The sequence below is a fragment of the Rhinolophus hipposideros genome (assembly GCF_964194185.1).
Source record: "Rhinolophus hipposideros genome assembly, chromosome: 1".
NCBI classification, from domain to species: Eukaryota; Metazoa; Chordata; class Mammalia; order Chiroptera; family Rhinolophidae; genus Rhinolophus; species Rhinolophus hipposideros.
The window spans coordinates 109,856,752-109,877,905 of NC_138047.1; the positions used below are offsets into that span (position 1 = coordinate 109,856,752).

Genomic DNA, 21,154 nt, shown 5'->3' on the forward strand with positions numbered 1-21,154 from the left:
TGTTTGCTTAGAAGGAAAAACAGAAAAGATAATGCAGAAATTAATGAAAATAAGGACTTGGCAGGTAGGGGAAAATGGGCTGTAATTTGTAGACATACAAGAAATGAGACTTCTCTGTTTGTCATATTGTTTGACTTCACATGTTAAAAAAACTGAACTGAAAAGGAAGGGAAAGCAAACCGTAACATCAAGTACAGACAGACACAAATGAGCTTCAAAGAAGTAATTTGGGTGAACGCTGTGTGTCCCCTGACTGCAGGCGCTCAGTGGCACGTGTCTAAGGAGAGGCCGAGCTGCAGGGGTCTGTGAGGCCCACTGGCCGGAACAGGCTTTCTGGGGACACAGGTTTGGAGCTCCCACAAGGAGGAGGAAGAGCCAGGACTAGTACGTCTGCACCTTCTAAAGTGGTAACATGGGCGTCCACAGACCCTCCTGTGGGAGAGGACGCGTAAAAGTGTCACACACAAACATGCCTTATACAAATATGTCAGCCTTGCCAGAACCTCAGGTCTTCCTCCACATGTGGATGTGTGGACCAATCGATCCTGCTGGTAGGGGCAGGGGCATCCTGGACCAGATGTGCTGGCCGGACAGTCCACTCAGGCCAGCTGACCAGAAAGGCCTCCAGAACCCCCAGAAGCTGTCGAGGTGGGGACAGAGAGCAGGGCCACTCTGTGGGTCTTAGGAGGAAATGATCTGAGGTCAGCCTACCAGCCAGTGACCTCAGGAGCAGCCAGGCCCACTGCCGGCCATGGCCCCACAGCTCCTGGGGGTCAGACAGGCCCCCAGCCACCCACAGCTGCCGAGTCACCTCCTCTTTCTTCCGGTCTGCCTTCTGCTTGTTCTCCTGCAGGAGACGCTGCCGGGCCAGGACGGCCTCCTCGTGGCTGAGCTTGCCCTGCAGCCTCCGGCACTCCCCGGCAGCCTGCTGCTCCTGGTAGTCCTTTGCCTGCATCTTCCTCTGCCACTCAAGGAACTCGGACAAGTCCCTGGCCCCATCTACAAGCCTGTCCACCCTGGGAGAGAAGGCAAGGGGCAGGGCTTGGGTTCCTCCTGGGATGGGGCCTGCACTGGCCACCGGGAGGCCACAGGTTCCGAGGGCACCGTGGCCCTCACAGCGCGGGCCGCTCTTCACCCAACACCGGCCTCATGCCCACCCACCCAGCCACCCACTGCCCACCTGTGCCTCTGCCCTTCAGCCACATCCCCGTCTCCCTTCATCCACTTGTATCCACTCACCCATCTGTCCACACATCATGCCCCGCCCACCGTCTGTCCGTCCGCCATCCTCCTATCCATCTGACTGTCCCTCATCCATCTGGCCAAGCTCCCAACTCACGGGGTGAGTACAGGGATCTGCAGCACTGGTGGTCTAGGGGAGGGGGCATCAGGAAGGGGCCGGAGGAGGCGGTGCCCCCTCACGGAGGTTTGGGGCGGGCCAGGAATCTGTTGAACCTGCTCCCACCCAGTCAGTCTTCCTCACTGGGCTGAGATTATCTTTCTAGGACAGAGCCAGGCCCTGACACGGCCTGTGCGAGGCCTGACCCCTGCAGGACCACAGCTGCCAGGCACCCCTCTTGTGCTCTGCCCACCAGCCTCCTCTCCTGGAGGAGCCAGCCCCTGCACCCTTCTCCCCACCTCTGCAGCTCTTTCTCCACCTGCCGCTGGTACAAGGCGCCTTCTCGCAGGATGGCAGCAGTGTTCAGCTTGACTGGGATGTCGTCATTGGGCTGTGGGAAAGAGGAGGGGCTGTCTGTGGGGGGGGGCCTTGGAGCAGTAAGTGCCCCCTGCACTTCTGCCCTCCACAGGTGCCCTGCCCAGGTACTTCCCTCTGCGTTAAGGGGGGGCTGTCCTTGGGGTCTCCAGCTCTGGCCATCCAAGTCCCCGGGGGCAGAACAGACTGGGAGGTGAGTACCCGGGGACACCCCGCACCCGCACTAACCAGCAGGAGCACCCCTCACCCTGTAGAAGAGCAGCTGCAGAGTCTTGCGGATTCGGGGAGTGGATTGAAGCCGCAGCACCTTCTTGGAGCCCTGCGGGAGTCAGGGCCTGGCACCTGTGCCCACAGGTGCCCCCACACACACCCTGAGAATGGTGGGCCCAGAACCCCTGGGCAGCCTGGCCCATCCCCTCTGTCCTAACTCCAGCTGCCCAACCACACATTCCACCTGGCCTGCCCCTGTGTCCCCCCAGGACAGCACCTCTGTCCTGCATTGTCCCCCAAGCCTTGTGGGGTGCTGGGCTGCCCGGGTAGGGGCAGAGAAGGTACAGGGCCTGCGGGGGTTGGGGACAGCGGATTCCAGTCAGGAGGGCTTGGCTTCCGGCTCAGGGTCCATCTCCCAGCTGCCCCCACGGCTGGCCCCATGGCCTTTCCTGGGCTGCTCCCTGAGTCTGTCTCGTCTCCCCGTCCAGCCCTGCTGCTCTGTTGACAGCTTCACGGTGGACACCACAAGCCACAGGTGGTAAAAGACCCCCCATGGGAACTTAGCCATATCCCCTGGGCCATGCTACTGTGCTGGGTGTCCGCTGCCCCACCTGCCCCCGCTGCTCAGGGGGCCCATCTCTGTTCCATTCAGCTGCCGTCCACGCAGGCCCAGGGTGGGGAGGCCAGTACCGGGCCAGCACCCATCCAGCATCCACTGACCACAAGCCTTCTCATCCTGTTCCCATTATGTTTTCCTTATTGACAAACATACCTTGGGCTTTCTTCATATAGAAACAGTAAGTGCTCAGTATGAAAATCAGGAAACACCCGAGACCCCGACAGACAGGCTTCCTGGCGGGGGTTAGGGACCCACATCTACACTGTCCACCCGGCTGTACTCAGCCTGGTCCAAGGGCACTGTCCAGCGGCACTGGGCGCCTGGCCTCCAGGGCCCGACATGGAAAGGCTATGTAAGTGGCTCACTGTGTCACTGGTTTTCTAAACATAAGAAAATGCCACCATCAGGACTGGTGGGCACGGAGGGGGGGCCTTACCTGCGTGGGGGCCTCCCTGGGCATCGCACACCGCATCTCCCCCAGGTTTGCCCTCAGCAGCAGCTCCTGCGGGAGCAGCAAGCGGCTCAGCCTGGCCAGTCACCAGCCTGTCCGTGGGCCCTGGGGACAAAGGCGCAGAGCAGCCCCGTCCTGCTGCTCCACTCGCCTCCCTTCCCACCAGGGTCTCTAGGAGGCCAGGTCCTGGATGGCTTGCTCACCTCTGCCTTCCGGCGGTTACACCTGTTGGTTGTCTCCAGCACCTGCTGCTCCTTGGGTGACTGGTAGGTGGTCCTGGGGACCTGGAGGGTGGCAGGAGGAAGGGCCTGTGGTGGGTGGCTGCATTTGGAGGGTGTGTAGAAGAGCGGGGCTGGGGGCTGGCCCAGGTGGGTGAACAGCACCTGCTGAGCTATGACGGGGACTCGCAAGGTGTTGGCGGTCATCCAGGGGATGGAAGGACAAGCCAACTGCAGGAAGGAAGGGGGCCAAACACTGGGCCCAGGCCCCGGACACTGGAGGGACAGGCAGCGGACTGCTGACTGGGCAGGACGCCTGGAGGGGCTGGAGACCCAGAAAAGTGAGATGCCAATGAAGGGGGGGGGCTGCAACACTGACAGTGGAAGGCGGGCAGCCGGACACTATCCACAGGCCTTCGGCGACTGGTGCGACCAGTGTCCGGGGCAGGGCAAGGCAGAGCCAGCCTGGGAAGCCCTGCACTCCAGACTCCTAACTCTGGGCCCTCTCCCCTGCATGGTGAGCAGGCAAGGGAGACTCATCACATCCAAACCTGAGACCCTTGTCTCCCCAAACCCTCCCGTCCCTCAGCCTTGCTGACCCTGACTACTGTCTATTTCTGGTCCAGGCCAAGGCCTCAGGGTCCTTCTCAGCAGCCACATCCATCTCAAAAGCTGCCCACCTGTTTCAAGGCATCTCCCCAAACCACCTCTCACCACCCTCTTCTGCCACTGCAGCCAGACGGACCCTGTGAGCCCACCTCAGTGTGTCCTGTCTCTCTGTTCCCTCAGTAGCTCCTCTCCCAGCGCCTCCTTCCTCTCCTCCCTCCACTCCAGCCCCTTGAGCACTTGAGGGAGGGAGGTACTGCCCCAGGACCTTTGCATGTACCTTGCTGTGTCTGGAATGCTCTTCCCCCAGAAAAACCCATGGCTCACTGGCTCACTTCTTCCAGTTCTTTTCCCTATGGCACTTCTCGGGAGGTCTTTTCTGACCATGCTATCCAGAACTGCAACTCCTCCAAGGCTTCTTATCCCTTTTCCCTGAATCATTTTCTCTCCTCAGCACTGGTCACTAGCTAACACACCATACATTTTACTTGTCCTGGTTTTTCTCTGAGTTCTCCCCTGGAGTGCATGTTCCATGAAAGCATGGCACACACTAGGCAACCCACAAATAGGTATTTGTTGAATGAGTGAATTGGAGTTGGTCCTAAGCCCAGGAGGGGAAGAGGGCATGGAGCTGGGATGGAAGGAACCAGCCTGTGGTTCCAGCACAGCCACCTGTAGACCCTGGGGAGGTGACTATTCACCAACATCTCACAGGTCGTGTTGAGAAGCACACAGCTAAGAAGCAAGGTAGGGCATGGCGAGGGGCCTGGCAGACAGGCAGACAAGAAGAGAAATGCAGCTGGTCGGACGACTAGAGATAAACACAAAGCCTTGAGGAGCTGGGGTCGGAAACACCGAGAATCCTACAGATAGGGAAACTGTGGGGTTGCTTAGCAACAAAACCCCTGATGATCTGTCTATCCACCTGCCCATCTATTCATCATCCATCCATCCATCCATCCGTCCAACACATATTTACCAAGGGTCCAATTTGAGCCAGGACTGTGCCAGGCATTGGGAATATGGAACAAATAAGAGGTCTGGTAAAGGAGGCAGATAATGAGCAGACTCACAAATTACGGAACAACTATGAAATCTAATTGATGCTTCAAAGAAAAAGAGCTGGGATCAATGAGAAGGAAATTAAGTGAGGAATCTGATGTGAGGGAGGGTTCATGGAAAGCCTCTCGGGGAAGAGACTATAATGAGACCTGACTGCTGGTGGGACGAGGCTGGGACCTGGGACCTCCCAGCACCACCCTCCTCTCCGTACAGTTATTGGTTCTGCTGGGGAGCCAGATGGTTTCTGGGAAGTTGAGTCTACCATACGTATTTTGAATTAGAGCCCACGACCAGTCAGAACATCACATCCAGTTCTGGCAACCTAAGCTGGTCTAATCATACGTTCCCAGAATCCTTGGCCCCGAATGTCCTGTCATGCCCTGGACAGTGTGGATGTGGGTATGAGGGCTAGATGTTTTGATACAATGAGAGAAGTTAGCCCAAAGATAAAGTTGACCCACAGAGGGGACTCGGGTAGAGATAGTCATAGAGAAGGAACAGAGCTGGAACCCTGATCACACTATGCCTGAAGCCAACCCTATTGCAGCATGAGAGTCAGCCAGTTCTCTGTTGTCTAAGCCAGAATGAGCTGCTTTTTCTTGTTATGTACAAAACAAAGCACTTTGACTAACAGGAGGAGTCAGCAAGGCAGGGAGAGACCTCGGCAGATGAGCAGATGAGCAGATGTGCAGAGGCTCTAAGGTGAGAATGGGCCATGGGACTGAAGTCACACAGATACATGCTACAGCCTGCCTGTGGCCCAAAGGCACACCCGGGCCTCACCAAACTGACAGTGTCCACTGAAAGGGAAAGGAGCGTTTCTGCTTCACTCCCGAGAGTACACTGTGGTCTACCTGGGCAGTGGAGGGAGTGGCATGTTGCAACAGGGTGAAAGTGGGCTGCGAGCACTAAGTGCAGACAGATCTGAGTCCCGTGGCCCAACAGCGATGCTTCATGCCTGCTGCCCCAACCCCAGCATGAGCAGGAACCCACGGGCTTTCCTCTCTGTGAGGCAAGGTCATCGAATGCTCCAGGTCTGTTCCAGTGCCCCCTTGGCCCTGGGAAGAGCCCAGCCTTCCATTGCCGCCCCCCCCACCCCGTCCATTCTCCCCACCTGCAAAGCTTTGCCCACTATAAACACTGGCACTCACTGGTCTTGGTTTGGCCACGACAGGGACTGGCTCGGGCACTGGAATGGCACGGTGCCTGGGGCCAGTCAGGTTAAATTGCTTGGGCTCTGTGACCTTGGCCTTGGTCTTTGAAAGAGGGAGCTGATTGGTCAACACCCTCTCCAGCTGGTCAATCAGCTCCTGGACTTCTGGTTGCCATCTTGAAAGCAAAGGTGGGAGAAGCTGTTGAGGGTCACTTCCTAAGCAGGTTGACAAGGACATGGCCCTTGGGATCCAAAGGACCCCCAAGAACTTGGTCCACCTTAGGGTGGGGGTGACAATGGCACCACAGCCACTCTTCACTGCTGTGCAGGTGCTGTGCCAACCACACCGTGGAGTGACACAGACTGGCGTTCCCCTATACAGATAAGGAAACTGAGGCCCTGCGGCATTGTTCTCCTGGGTGAGTGGGGCTGGGAGGACGGCGGCAGGGCTGATCCCTGCTGCAGGAATCCAGGGGGGCTCTGAGGACAGGCAGCAGCTGGGACGTGGAGCTAATCTGGGCCCGAGCAGATGGCACAGGGGAAGGAGCCAGGAGTGGGAAGGAGATTCAACAGGACCCCTCCTGGAGCTGCAGTTGGTGACAGTGGAGAAAGGGCCGTGGGGGCGGGGCAGGTGCCCTGGAGCCGCAGTTTGGGAATGGCCCCCTTTCATGCCCCACACCCTGGCAGGCACAGCCCTTCATCACCAACCTGGGGACCTGGGGACAGACAGCATGGTTTGTAATAGCTCCTGCCCCGCTTGAGGACCACTGCCCTCAGGGGGAGGAAGGGCATGTCTGAGGGCCAACAGGGACTGGGAAAGGACAGGGCCGTGAAGGGGCTGGTCCCAGGACCGCCAGGGACCTGAATATGGGGGTGGTGCGGTGGGCAGTAGGGCACCGCAGAACCAGCTGAGCAGCTACCCAGAGATGGGGCCCCCATGAACAGGCAGGGGACCCGCAGAGGCCCTTGGGAGTGGGTGCAGGGACTCCGGCCTGGCCCACCTCATCAGGGGATCGGTCCAGTTCTCCTTCACGTATGCCATCTCATAGATGAGGCTCCATTCGTCCTTGACCCACGAGCACAGGTTTAAGGGGTTGAAGAAGAACCTGAGGAACTGAGGGACAGGTGGGAGCTATGGGGGTTTCGGGCCAGACTCTCTTGCCTGGGGAAGCCTCAGGGGCCCCTCACAGGTAGAGTCAAGGCTGAGGGGGCAGGCACGCCTAATGTACCAGGAGAGGAGACTGGTGCCCAGGCCAGGTTAGGGGGCCCCTCGGACGCTCCTTCCCTACCCATCGTGTTGGGCTGGGGCACCAGTTCTGGGGGAGTTGCCCCCCACAACATGGGCTTCTGCTCATGGTATCTGGGCCCTTGCTGGTGGGGACACCATTCTCCAGCCAGCCCCCCAGGACCAGGAAGCCCACACCCCTCTTCCACAGAGTTCTTGGTGGGGACAGAAGGATAGTTGCCTGCCTCCCCCACGCCACAGGCTCTGGAATTCCAAGAGTAGAGCAGCTCCATTTTCTCTAATCTGCCTCCCTTGCCCAGCACAGTGCCAGTGGCAAGGCCCAAGGAGGTGGCCTGTCTGCCCAGTCCCTCGCAGTGGGACTTAGGCTGTTTCTGCTGGGCAGACTCTGTGTGTCCCCAGGATGGCCCAGGACAGCCGGGCTCTCCAGCAGCCGTGGGCTGCTGAAGGCTGCTTCCCAGTTCCTGGACCTCAGGTCTAACAGATTTGGTTCCAGAAGACCAGTCTCAGTTCCCCTGAGGCCTGCCACCTCGGGAGGCTGGAGGTGTGCTTCCCGGAGGGCTGCTGTGGCCTCACAAAGTGGCCCTCTGCATAGCTGGGACGAAGCTCAGGCCCTCAGCCCTTGTCTGAAGAGCAGCCGCGTCTAGGGGCCCCTCGGGTGGGCAGCTCTGTGGGGGGTGTCCACCAAGCTGACATAACACACTGCCTTGGAGGGCCTCATCCAGCTAAGGGACCACTGCAGACCACTCAATCCAGGCTCCCTGAAAGCCAGCGGGGTGAGGGGGCGGCCAGGGGCTGCCACAGACCTCTGTGCACGGGGCTTCAGCACATAAGTCTCCCAGGATGGCTTTGTGGGGACACAGGACATGTGGTGCCTCCGTCTGGGTCCCTTGGAGCAGGCCATTTATCGGGGGTGGCCAAGGCAGCACAAGGGACAGGGTCTGGTGTGAGCCCCCTCTGTGGACCTGGGCCCACTGCCCCACGGGGGCTGCAGAAGCCTGACTCCCGTACCTCTCAGGTGGATGTGACTGCATGCCGGCCCTGTGGGCTGAGCCGGGGCTCTCGCCCACCACGCCCAATGGCCTCTGCAGCTGAGTGAGGGGGTGGCGTGGGCAAGGGCAGGGCCTCTGGTCACCACTGTCGCTCCCCCAGAGTGGCCAGCACCCTGGTGGCTACATCCCCACTCCCCTCGGGCCACCACGCCTTTCTTCACGTAGTAGCCTCCAGGTGCCCACTTGGCAGCCTGGCCCCTGTCCACCCTTGCCCCCTACCCCAGAAGCCTCTCCACTCTTCCCCTGCCTCACAGAGGCCTTCTCAGCCCCTTGCCCACGGCCACACATGCACCATCTCCCGTGGAGACTACGTCCAAGGCTGCCTGAAAACCAGCTTGGACACAGCACCCCAGCTATGGTCTGGGTGTGGGGGGGTGGGCTTCCCTGGAGAGGCCGCAGGTGGCTATTCTGTCCCCAACAGTTTGCTCCATCTCCGATGCCCAGGCTGACCTCTTCTCTGGAGCCCTGAGGTTGGACTCCATTGCTGAGTGGGCATGGGGCGTGGGCCAAGGAGGGAAGACAGTCTGTGGCGGCCGTGTCCATGAGTCTCCTCCAGAAACTGTCCCGGGAGGTAAATCATAGGCTCCTGCTTTGGGGGCATTGTAGCCAGCAGACCACCTCTGTCCTGGCAGCCCTGTGGGGTCCCAGGCCGCCCCTCCAGCTCTGCCAGCTCATCACTGTGGGACTCAGTGCTAGGTGACACAGGGGACCCTTGCTCAGCAGTTATGAGGACTTCTGAACTGAGCACCAGGACAATGCATGCCTCTGAGCCCAGGAAGCCTGGCGATCTCTAAACACCTCAGAAACTGCGGTCAGTTTTGTTTATTTTTCATAAAGAAGGAAGCCCTTGCTGAAGGTAACTGTGCAAATATCCATCCATCAGGAAATGCTCGTATATATGTAGGCAGGAAAGCATGTCGTAAAAATGAAACACTGCATGGAGTCACTGCCTCCTCACTTCCACATGTTGGGTGGCTGAGCGGCTGTGTGAGTTGCCAGTCCTAAATCTCTGGGGGCTGTGGTTGTGGTGGGGTCGCTGCCCCAGGGCCCCAGTCCCTAGGCGGGGAGAGGGAGGCTTCTGCCCCCCTCCCTGAACTGCCCCTGCAGAGACTGGTGCTTCCTTCCAGAGATGCCTGAAATGCTCCTGGGGCCTGAGATCTTTCCCTCTTGTCTAGGAAGTAGCTGTCCTGGTCTGGTGACTGTCCACCAAGACTCAAGAGTAAGGAGGAGCAATCCAGCTGTTAAAAGTCTGGCCTGAGAACTGGCCCTAGTTCTCACTTTGCTGTGGGACATTGGTCAAGTTACTGAGTCTCTCTGTGCCTCAGTTTCCTCCACTGTGGGATGGGCGCACGTAGGAGCGACCTCACCTGGTCGCTGTGACCGGAGGAAGCCTGGCCACCTCAGGTGCTCCCTGGCAAGGAGCAGTGGGCCTCGGGCTCAGGCTTCAAGATTCTACTGGCCCTGAGGCCTGGGTGCCCAAGCTTCACGAGTAAACGCCCTGGGCAGGGCAGTAGATGGGCTCCTCGAAGGTGCCAGTCCTCAGGGCCCGCACAGGACCCACTCGCATGGCCCCCGGGAGGAAGGAGAGGCTGCCCTGGGCCTGGACTTTGGTCATGAGTCAGAAGGGGCCCAAGAAGGTCCCAGAGGCCCAGACGCTGACCAGGCAAGGACTCCCTGCCCCAACCAGTGGCTGACACTCAGCAGCTCCCACCCCTGGGACAGTGACGGTAGGACTCGAATTCCCTGGAGACAGAAGAACATGTAGCAGGGCAGGGATGAGAGGGAGCAGGTTTGTTTTAAACCCAACAGAGTTTCTCTGTTAGATGAGCCGGGAAGGTGAGAGGTTAGATGGGACAGACCTTTGCCCTTGGGTCTGAGAAGAGCTCGGGGTGGGGGGCAGGAGAGTGCTGGCGGGGGCGGGGGCGTTACCTTGTGCATCTTGTCTGCTGGCTGCGACTTGACGATGTTGCAGAAGAGCTGAAAGCCGAGTTCCTCCAGCTGGAAAGTGGCCAGGTAGCAGACCACTGAGGAGACAGAGCGGGTGTGAGTGAGGGATGGGCAGGCCCCCAACAGGGACACTGGGGTCCCCTCCCCCAGAGCCCCAGCATTTCATCTTGGGGAGTCAGCCAGAGGCAGGGTCAGGGTGCGAAACCCCTGGCCAAAGGTCCATGTGGCATTCACGTGGCAGCGGTAAGCAGGACACAACAGTACAAATGACGTGGTCTCAGACGTTCTGTGGCTTCACAAAGCCCTTCAAATATAAGATGTCATTTGGTAAGTCCTCAGAAATTGCAAAGGCTCCTGGTGAAGGTGGAATCATGGTGGCTTTCCGTGTGTGTTAATTCTAAGGGATGGAGTAGGGCTCCGTCCAGGGGCTAGTACTCCGACTTCCCTGTCCCAGGCAAGAGTCCCCCGAGGCAGGGACTGTTCGTTCTGCCGCTGCCCACAAGGTGTGCGGGACCCTGACACACTGTTGAGCATCATGCAACCTGAGCTGAGTGGCATCAAGCCACCCAGCTGGGCCTCTGAGCACCTGCAGTCCCCACAGCGTCTCCCCCTGGACAGGGACATCCCTGCCCACAACGGTCACCACAGCGCATGAGAGCAGACAGCCTGCAGGAGGCCCAGGTAGAGACAGCTCCCATTTCATCCCTTTCAGGACAGTCTGGACAGCGGCCATAAGACCGGCTCTGCCCACAGTCCTCAGGGGTGGGGAGTCAGGACCGCAGCAATGATAAAGGTTCCTCATTTCACCCCAGCTGGCCTTCTGGGGTTCTCTCTCAGCCAGGCTGTGCCTCCTTTGGGGTCTGCACGCTCTGGACATGGGCAGCAGGACCTGAGTTCTGTCCCCAGGAGCCTGGCTCCCTGTGCCTGGAGTCTGTTTCCACGTCTACAAAGAGGACCCTGGTCCACTCACTGGCAGACAACCGAGAGGACCGAGTGAAGTGAGGGCTGTGAGTGCCCTGGGCATGGGGAAGCAGCACCCGGCAGAGCCAGAGGGGTGGCCTGGCCTCGAGGACCTGGGGCCCTGACTCAGCTGGCTGGGACGGGCACCCACCCTGGAAGAGGTTGTAGTCGGACCATAGGCAGAGCCGGCCGTCCCGCACGTAGAAGGCATCTACCACGACGGTCAGCAACTTCCGGTACTCGAGGCATCCCGACAGAACTTCCAAAATGAACGCCTGCTTCTGGGGGCTCAGAGTCTAGAAGAGAAACAGGCCGGGAGGGGGCTGCTGGCCAGGGCCGGGGGACAGGGCAGTGGACTCCAGATGTGGGTATCGGGGCCCCTGGAAGGCTGAAAACAAGGAGCAAGAGTGGGGGGTAGGTGCCCCAATGCGCTGGGGAAGAGCTGTTAGTGCAGCCTCCCGGGGCAGTCAGGACAGTGGACAGCGGGTAGCCCCCAGGAATAGGTCCCATAGGTTCTCCTGGGTAGTGACAGCAGGGAGGGGGCAAAGACAGAAATCAACATGGAAAACAACCAGGCATTAAAAAGAATGACACAGCAGGACCAGTACTGCCACTCACATGAGGCCCCCAGAGGAGTCAACTTCCCAGGACAGGAAGCAGAAAGGAGGTGGCCAGGGGCTGGAGATGCTGGCGGTGGGGAGTTGTTTAGTGGGGACAGAGTTCCAGTCTGGGAAGACGGAAGAGTCCTGGAGATGGATGGTGGGGCTCTTCACAACAGAGCGAATGTACTGAACTAGACACTTGGAAATGGTTAGGACGGTAACACAACAACACCAAAGGGGAAACTCCTACAAAGATGGTCCAATGAATGATTTAAAAATAACCAAAAAAAGGAATGACAAGAAACAAAAGTCCCTGTGAGGTGATCAGGTCACAGGAAGAGGTACATTGTCTCCTGGGGAGAGGGGCTGCTCTTGAGGAGACTGACTTTTCCCCACTTACCCTTTGGAACAGTTTGGGGTTGTGACTTATGTGTGTCATGCGGCACCTATTCAAAAAAGTATTTAAGTTTTTGAAAAATAAGAAAAAAGAACATCGACTGTTGCCAGCACAGTGATGAGAAAGACTGGTGGGGGTGGGTGCCTTTGACGCTTTCCAGTAAACAGTTTGGAAATATGTTTCCAGAACATTCTATTTTCCATGCCCTTTAATCCAGTCGTTACTCTTCCTGGAACCTAAGGAAACCATCCAAAATGCAGAAAATACCTGTGTACAGGAAGTTCAAGGCGCTGGTATGTGCAGTGGTGGAAGTGGGGACAACCTCACCATCTACAGCCGGGAACGGTTGGGTACATATAGCTCACCACATCCGGTGAGTATGACACAGCCATGAAAATGGTGTTCCTTGAAAACTTACCAAACTTACAAAGTAGTTAACACAGTATAAAACGAGACCGTGAGCCCAACAGACATAAAACACATCAAAATAAACTTTCACCAGCAGTGACATTATTATTTTTTTTTTTGCCAATCAATTAGATAAATTTTGGTATACCATTGTTTTATTTGGGATTTTTTTTATTACTAGTGGAAATTTTTATGTCTACTGGACATTTATGTGTATTTCTTTACTGTGAATTACCAATTTATATTTTTGGCTAACTTCTTTATTGGGACAATCTTTTTCTTAGTAATTTTTATGAGTTCTTTATATATTAAGGCAACTAACAGAGTCATAAATGTGATAGTTATTTGTTGTGAGTTTATAATTTGTCTTTTAACTTTGTGTAAAATATTTTTTGGCATATGGAAGTTTTACTTTTTTTGAGGTCAAATGTTTCCCTTTGTGATGTTTTTATGCTGAGAGAATGGCGGAGGGGCGGGAGGATGGATCAGTTGGTTACAGCGCGAGCTCTGAACAAGGCTGCTGGTTCAATTCCCACATGGGATGGTGGGCTGCACCCCCTGCAACTAAAGGTTGAAAACAGGGATTGGACTTGGAGCTGAGCTGCGCCCTCCACAACTAGATTGAAGGACAACAAGTTGGAGCTGATGGGCCCTGGAGAAACACACTGTTCCCCAATGTTCCCCAATTAAAAAAAAAGAAAACCCTGAAACAATGAGATCACCCAAGGGACCCTGGACAAGCCCCAGGGCCTTGGGAGCCTCGGAGTGTGAGTGGGACTCTGTAGATTCTGTCTTGGCAGATGGTGTCACTGTCACTTCTTCCAGAGTCTCTGGCTGCTCTGCCTCCAGGTTCTGCTGACACACTTGCAGGAGAATGGGAGGGGAAGGGACACAAAGCCTCTCTCACTCCCTGGGCAGAGGTGGGAGATGCCACCCTGGATGGCGGCCCGTCTGTGGCAGCAGCTCCCTGCTGTCCTGACCTGGAACTCGTGGAGCACGGTGAGGGGGCATACAAGAAAGCCAGGCCACTCCCAGACTTGGGTTCTGCAGCCCTTCCCCCAGCTCTGGAATGAAATCTCTGTGTCCATCAGATGCGGACTGGCTTCTGGCTCCTGCTGGTACAGGTAGTCACGATCTCCTGCCCACGACCCCCACCGAGGGCTCCAGGCAGGGCCCGCCTCCACGCTCCAACGTCTCCAATGTGGGAGGGCCTCAGGGCCCAACCCCCGCACCTCACTTCTTCATTATCTGCACCTGCTTGTCAAGGCTGAAAACATGCTGAGTCCAGATGTGCTCCCGCTGGCCCTCTGTCCGCTCCTGCCCCACTTGGACATCTGAGGCTCTGCCCAGTCCTGCCCCTCCCGGCCTGCCCAGCTCAGTAACCACACCCTGCTCTAGCTGCACAGACCAAACCCGAGGAGTTCTTGCTGCCACCTGTCTCGCTCTCACTGCGGTGGCCCATCATCCATCTGGGAGGGCATCCCAGCTGCTCCCTGGCTTCTCCTCTTGCGCCCTCTCCAGTCTGCTTCCAACGCAGTCGCCACCTGGTTCTTTTAAAATGGAAGTCAGATTATGTCCATTTTTCCTCAGAACCTTCCAGAAGAGTTCTTATGATGGCCAGTGAGGTCCTGTGTAGGCTGGCCAGCTCCAAGTTCCCACTCCAATCTCACAGGCCTCCCTCTGTGTCTCCAACAGGTGGGATGCCTCAGGGCCTCCGTGTTGGTTGTTCCTTCTGCCTGCAGTGCTCTTCCCAGCACTCTTGCTCCCCTACACCCGTTGGGTCTTTTCTCAGATGCTACGTGACCTGAGATGCTTCTCACCACCCCTCATGGTCAGACATTGCCCAGCCCCCTCACCTGGCAGCATACACTGCTGGTTTTTGGCCCCTTCCTGCTGGAATGTCAGCGGGGTGCTCACTAGACAGGGAACGGAACACGCTGCCTGCATGGGAGGTTGGGATGGGGCGGGGGCTCCTGCTCTGGGTCAGCTCTGGTCTCAGCAACTAGGCCCGTGCCTCAGTTTCCCTCTCTGGTTCCCCTGAGCCCTGCACTGCATCCACACTGGAGGGCACCAGCCCCAGCCAGGACTCAGTGCCCCCTTTCAAATGACTGTGTTTTGTCAAAGGAAGCCAGGGCCGGGGGCAGGCAGGTCAGAAAGCAGCGTGTCAGCAGGGCTGGCACGGAGGGTGCCCTGAGTCAGCTCTGCCTGAGCTGAGCCTGTATGACTTTGCAGGATGCCTGCTGACAGCTGCCTCTGCCTGCGGGGCTCAGACAACAGCTACTCCACTTCTCATTAATTACGTCTGCGTTTGGGAAGTGTATGTATTTTTAATAAAGTCAGATCCCTGAGCCCACAGGCCCTGATACCATCAGCCCCCAGGCAAGGTTGGGCAGGGCTGCACTGAGCCAAGGATCCTGGGGACGCAGAGCCAAGCAGGAAATGACACCCAGGCTGGGCCATGGCCAGGTCCTCACCACCGGGGAAGATCAGCGCCGCCGGTTACAGAGACAAGACTGAGGCCCCGGGGATGACACAGGTCAGAGGGTGGGGTGCTGAGCCCTAGACCGGGTCCCCTGGCTGGGCCAGCAGAGGGTTGCTGGGGCCGGGCTGGGCAGGCTCTCTCCCAGAGCAGGCAGGGTGAGGCCTAGATCATGCTGAGAAGGCCCCTAACTCTGGGCTGGCCCCGGTCCCTGAGGCCAGAGGGCTGCGGCTGCCCAACGAGCCTCTGAGTTTAGAAAACAATCTTGGGCCTTGGCCAAGTTCAGGACGCCCAGTCTGGGGACCCCAGACAACCCCTCCTCCTCCGGGGAGCAGCAAGCACTCTGATAACAGCCTTATGGGCAATTCTGGGAAGAGGGAACCTGAGCCCCGCTGCCTTCTACGGGAGTCCTCAGAGTTCCCAGACTGTTTGTCTGCTGGAAGCACAGGGTTAGGACCGAGCTAGATCAAGATCAAGGGCAGGGAGAGGGCCTAGATGTTGATTTAACCGCAAACAGGACTTGTAGTTCATGTCACTCATACCTGGGGGGGCTCCTGCCAATCAGTGACATGAAGGCTGAAGTCAGAAAAAACGGCAAAGAAAACCGAGGCTGCTGGATGCCTACACAGGCCCTCTCCCTTTCTTCCTGCACAACGGAAGACCGCCATCTCCTCAGGGGTGGTGATGTGCCCAGATAGAAGGTTTTCCTTTGCTGCTGATGGAACCATGTGCCACACGGCTTCAGTTAGGGAGACTGAATGGCAAATTGCTAGGTGTGGCCTCCAAAACATCTCCTTGAAATTTAGGCAGATTCAGTTGGCACCTGCCTCATGCTGTCTGCCTTTCTCCTCTTCTCACCTGGGATATGGGTGCGAGGCTGGAGGGAGGGCAGCCATTTTGTGACTACAAGGGACGTTCGAAGGATGGCTAAGCAGAGAGGAGGGAGAATGAGTCCCTGAGGGCAGCACGGAGCTGCTGAACCCTTTGCACTGCTTGTCTGCATGCTTCTTCTTATGTGAGCAAAAACATCCCTCATGTCTTTAAGCCACTGCTTTTCTGGATTTTGTTATAGCCAAAGCCAGTTTCCTAGCAGATACAAGTCCAAGCAGATAATTCAGATGAAGAAATGCATATCATTTCAAGACTCATGAAAACAACACAAGAGACATGCTGATAACAAGTACACCGAGCGCCTTCTCCCACCTCGTTAGTCGGCAGATAAAAATGTTTGTTAGCACACTACGTAAGGAGGCTTTAGGGGAACAAGACGCCATACCTTCTGGCGAGAGTGTCAATGCATAGATCTCCATGAAGGGTCAACTGGCAGCATTTACTGAAATCACGAGGGCCAGTACTTTGTCACTGAAAATCTGTGTTTGCTGGGACCCTGGGTCCCTGGGTGCACCTGCCCAGGTGCAGAGGGACACTCGGACTAGCCAGTGCCTGGTGGTTTGTAACAGCAAAAGACTGAGACAAGTACGAGCCCATGGATGGGGGATGGGAGAGCAGGCAGCAGGTGCTCAAGTCCTGAAATCACAATGTGGGATGAGCCCCGGAGCCCTTGCACAGGACTGGGTTATAATTGCCACCATTTTGTAAGACTTCTAAAAAACGTATACTATATATAATTTATATATACACAGTATGTGTCATTTTTATGTATGTTATGTAAGTGACGATTATCTTTGTCAGATCTCGTATCTATGCAAGACAGGCCTGGACAGCCTCTGGAAGGAGGTAGGGGCACTGGTCTCTGCCTCCTGGGAGGGTTGGGTGCGGGGAGTGCCCCACTGGACACTGTGCGAACCTTTGGATTTTGGATCTCTGATGTCAATACATCAGATATAAAAAAAAAAATGTCCTGGGGTGGCCGGTTATCTCAGTGGGTTAGAGCACAATGCTCGTAACACCAGGGTTGTCGGTTTGATCCCCGCCTGGGCCAGTGTGAACTGCACCCTCCACAACTAGATTGAAACAACTACTTGACTTGGAGCTGATAGGTCCTGCAAAAACACACTTAAAATAAATAAAAGTTAAAAAAAATTTTCTTGAGCCCAAGTTTTCTCTGAAACCATTGACAAAAAAGTGAAAACAGGCCTTCTGCAACTTGGCCACGCCTCATTGTCGTTTGGTCTCTGTGCAATGCCATTAGGACCACCCCAAGGGAAGTTCCTCAGAGGGCCGGACGCTGCTCCGTGTGCCTGCACCTGTGTGTTGGGCAGGTGGTCCCCGGACTTAAGTCTGCTGAGGCTCAAGTCACCACGTGCCCCAAATCCACACCTCCTTGGACCCCGAGGACTGCTCGCTGTGCCAGGCCTCACCTGGCCACCTCACCTGCCCTCCTCTGTACCCAGGACCCAGCATTTCAGCAGCCCCTCTGGCTGTCCCAACCTGGCCGCCCCTCCCTCCCCAGCTGTAGGACTTTCCCGGGCTGCTGTAACAAATTACCACAACTTGACAGCTGAAAACAACAGAATTTGCTCACAGTGCTGGAGGCCTGAAGTCCAAAACTGAGGTGTCGGGGGTCGGTTCCTTGTTGGAGGGTCAGAGGGAGGGTCACACCACGCCTGGGGGATACGTCATTCAGTCCCTGCCTCTGTGGTCACACTGCCTTCTGGCTCCATCTCTGTGTGACCGATGGCGTTCTCCTCTCTGTGGGTGTGTGTCCAAATCTCCCTCTTCTTATAAAGACACTAGGCATTGGATTTGGGGTTCATCCTAAATCAAGGATGACCTCATCTCGAGATTCTTCATTACATTTCCAAATCAAGTCACATTCGCAGGTAACTGGGAGTACTTCAACATATCTTTTTGTGGGTATAACTGAACCCCACAACCCTGCCCTTCCCCAGATTGCCCATTGCTTTGTGTACCATTGGCAGTCTCGAGCCTGGCCTAACAAAACCATGCCGATTCTGAGAGCTGGAGATAAACCTGCGACGTCCGAGCCTGTCAGTGTCCCCGGCACCGTCCTGCCTGGACTTACCAGGTGCTTTCGAAAGGATCTGAAGGGACGAACGCATCCGACAAGAAGCTGACAAGAAGCTTCCTCTTGCTGCGAGCACAGCCCCCACCTCAGAGCTGCCAGGGTGCCTCTGGGAAGAGTCAGGACGCTGCTGGTTGGAGAGAGTCGGTGTGATGGGCTCCCCAGAAACGCACATTACTGTCATCACACCAGGTTCATCAGGTAACAACTGGGATTCATTCACCATTAAGGATCCATTGGCTGTGGGGGAAAATCACTCACACGATTTGTTGTAACAAACCTAACTTTCTGTCATGGTGATTACTGAGAAATAAACACATTACTACTTTAGCCTGAGCGGTGGGGGGAGCTAAGGACAGAGCAAGACGCCCTGAGGTCCCTTTGGAAACATCAGGTTAGATGGTGGAGCTGCAGGGTCTTGGGGTCCAGAGGAAATTTTTCTTTTTTAAGATTTTTGTTGGAGAAGGGGAACAGGACTTTATTGGGGAACAGTGTGTATTTCCAGGACATTTTTCAAGGTCAAGTTGTTGTCCTTTCAATCTTAGTTGTGGAGGGCGCAGCTCAGCTCCAGGTCCAGTTGCCGTTTCTAGTTGCAGGGGGCATAGCCCACCATCCCTTCTGGGAGTCGAACCGGCAACCTTGTGGTTGAGAGGACGCGCTCCAACCAACTGAGCCATCGGGAGCTCAGAGGCAGCTCAGCTCAAGGTGCCGTGTTCAATCTTAGTTGCAAGGGGTGGAGCCCACCATCCCTTGCGGGACTCGAGGAATTGAACTGGCAATCTTGTGGTTGAGAGCCCACTGGCCCATGTGGGAATCGAACCCGGCAGCCTCGGAGTTAGGAGCACGGAGCTCTAACCACCTGAGCCACCGGGCCAGCCCCTGAGGAAATTTTGTAAAAGACACTGGCTGATGGGGAAAACCCAGAGGGAAGTGAGGGCGGCAAGCCAGAGGGAGCTGCTAGGGTGACACCTGGAGCATCCAGGGGGCTGGGCTGCAGGCAGGCAGCAGGAATGGGGGTGCACTGAGCTGCATGAGGGTGCTGGGGGCCTTTCAGCTGGGGCAGAGAAGGATTGTGGATGAGCCTGGCCCTTTGCTGTTTTCATCATTTCCCCTAAATTCTTCAGGTCTCAGGGAAAGAGTTCGAGAGGGGGTGCAAAGGGGTGGGGAGGAATGCACTCCTGGTCCGAATTGGGTCAGGGTCTCAAGATTTGTCTCTCAGGTTCCTGGAAGCCTTCCAGCCCTATATAGTCCACTGTCCAGGGCCCTGGCCCCTCCTGCAGGACAGTGACTGCCTGCCCTGTCCCCCCCAAGGCTTTCTGGCTGCCGCACTGTCACGTGGGGTGACCTGTGGGGTCTCAGCTCCTGCTCCCCACATAAGAACACAGGATATGGTGAGGCAAAAAAGGAACACCTACGGAGCCATAAGTAGGGGAGTCATATCACTATAGGCTCACTGGCAGCTGGGTTGGAGACACAGGAGGCAAGAGCCATAGAATCCGCAATCCACACTCTGCCACACTCTTCCGTACTAACTACAATCCGCTCTGGCTAGCTCAGCCACCATCTTCTAGCTAGCCCCCATTTTCTGCTAGCGTAGCCACGGCAGTTATATTAGTGGCCAATAGCTCAGTGGTTACAGCTGATGGCCAACTAGTCACAGCTGACAGCCATCTACTACTACCTGAGCCAGCACCTTTCCACGTGAGGCCGAGAGCCTGGAAACTGCTCTCCTGGCTCTGTCCCCACAGGCACCACAAGGCTGCTGATGTAGGAGGAAAAGCCCCCATCCTACCCCGAGCGGGCACAGCAGAAGCCACACCTCAGCAGGAAGGAGGCTGGGGGGCCGCCCCAGGGTGCCGCCCCAGGGGGCCACAAACACTCGTAGGCCCTGTTAAAGCAACAGCCGGCTGCAGTTGGCAATTAAAGCAAACACTGTCATGAATGCATTTGCCGCAGCAATGTCCCTTCTGGCGGGTATGGGCCTCCCTTCCAGCTGGTGATGGTGACTGGTGGGCACAGGCCATGTGGAAAGCCCGGAGTGTTGCCCTCGGTGGACTGGTCCTTCTGTGTGCCCCATCTAACAGGGCCCACGCCCCCAGGGCCTAAGGCGGGACCCCTGCAATGCAGGCCCCTGCCCCATGGAGAGACAGATGGACTGGGGTCAGAGCCCCACGTGACAGGGACACCCCGGGGCTGCTGTGCTAGAGCGAGGACAGACCTGAGAGGCCAGGGCAGGGACTCCAGTCATCGGTCTCTGTGTGGACTTGCAATGGGGAGAGAAAGACAGAGTCCACCTGGGGCCAAGCACCAAGTAGCTGCAGGGCCATCCCGAGGGCGGCTCCCTCGTTTCTTCCAGGTGTGGGTGGGGAGATGAAGCGCCTCACTGCCAATGTGTCTCATCACAGAGCATATTCTGGGCGCCAGGAACACCTCCCAGGGCAAAGAGGGGAGGGTGCCTGTGGAAACACTGTCAGTCACCATTGCAACTTAGAAATGTAGGACGGGCGGCATTTGGATAGCTAGGACCCGCCAAGAGGGAAAGCAGCTCTCAGGAAGGAACTTGATGTCCTTTCTGGGGAAGTAAATAGCTACCTGTCAGGCCTCGCTCACCAGCCTCCCAGGAGCCCCGAGGCACCCCTCTGACCCTACCTGCAGGCAGGTAGATGCGGCCTCCAGAAACTGCTCGGGACTGTCCTTCTTAGGTTTAAATTTGTCCAGCTGCTCAATCACAGTTTCAATGCACTCTCCATAGTAGGCCATCTTCCAAGGGAGAGACCCTAAAAGCAAACCGGGACAGGTCACACCCTCCAGGCCCCTGGCTGTCAGCTCACGGGGTGGCAGAAGTGGTTGCAGGGCCCTGGATGGAAGTGGTGACCACAGCAGGGGTAGCTCCCCAGGCTTACTTCCTGGACGGTCCAGCAGGCCTCAGCTGCCCCCCACACTCCCCAAGCCCTACAACCGTGCACAGCTGGGCTCAGCACTGGGAGGGGCCAGGCTAGAGAGTGAGGCCCCTCTTGGCCGGCATCAGAGCACCCCTCAGCCCAGCC

At 56.8% G+C, this 21,154-nt stretch overlaps 1 protein-coding gene across 7 annotated transcripts in view; it reads right to left on the bottom strand.

The window, feature by feature from the left end:
- CFAP99 (cilia and flagella associated protein 99) overlaps window positions 1-21,154 on the bottom strand; it is a 35,911-nt gene that overhangs the window by 9,168 nt on the left and 5,589 nt on the right. For 4 of the 7 annotated variants that reach the window (XM_081070435.1, XM_081070430.1, XM_081070432.1 and 1 more), the window contains exons 2-11: window positions 20,757-20,884; window positions 11,387-11,531; window positions 10,258-10,352; window positions 7,035-7,147; window positions 6,032-6,209; window positions 3,198-3,278; window positions 2,980-3,045; window positions 1,962-2,033; window positions 1,639-1,730; window positions 812-1,016 (exon numbers count right to left, since the gene is read on the bottom strand). In XM_081070435.1, the coding sequence (XP_080926561.1) occupies window positions 812-1,016; window positions 1,639-1,730; window positions 1,962-2,033; window positions 2,980-3,045; window positions 3,198-3,278; window positions 6,032-6,209; window positions 7,035-7,147; window positions 10,258-10,352; window positions 11,387-11,531; window positions 20,757-20,867 (1,158 nt within the window). In that variant the 5' untranslated portion in view covers window positions 20,868-20,884. The remainder of the gene's footprint in view (window positions 1-811; window positions 1,017-1,638; window positions 1,731-1,961; window positions 2,034-2,979; window positions 3,046-3,197; window positions 3,279-6,031; window positions 6,210-7,034; window positions 7,148-10,257; window positions 10,353-11,386; window positions 11,532-20,756; window positions 20,885-21,154) is intronic. The other 3 variants (XM_081070431.1, XM_081070434.1, XM_081070433.1) reach the window with 3 other exon arrangements.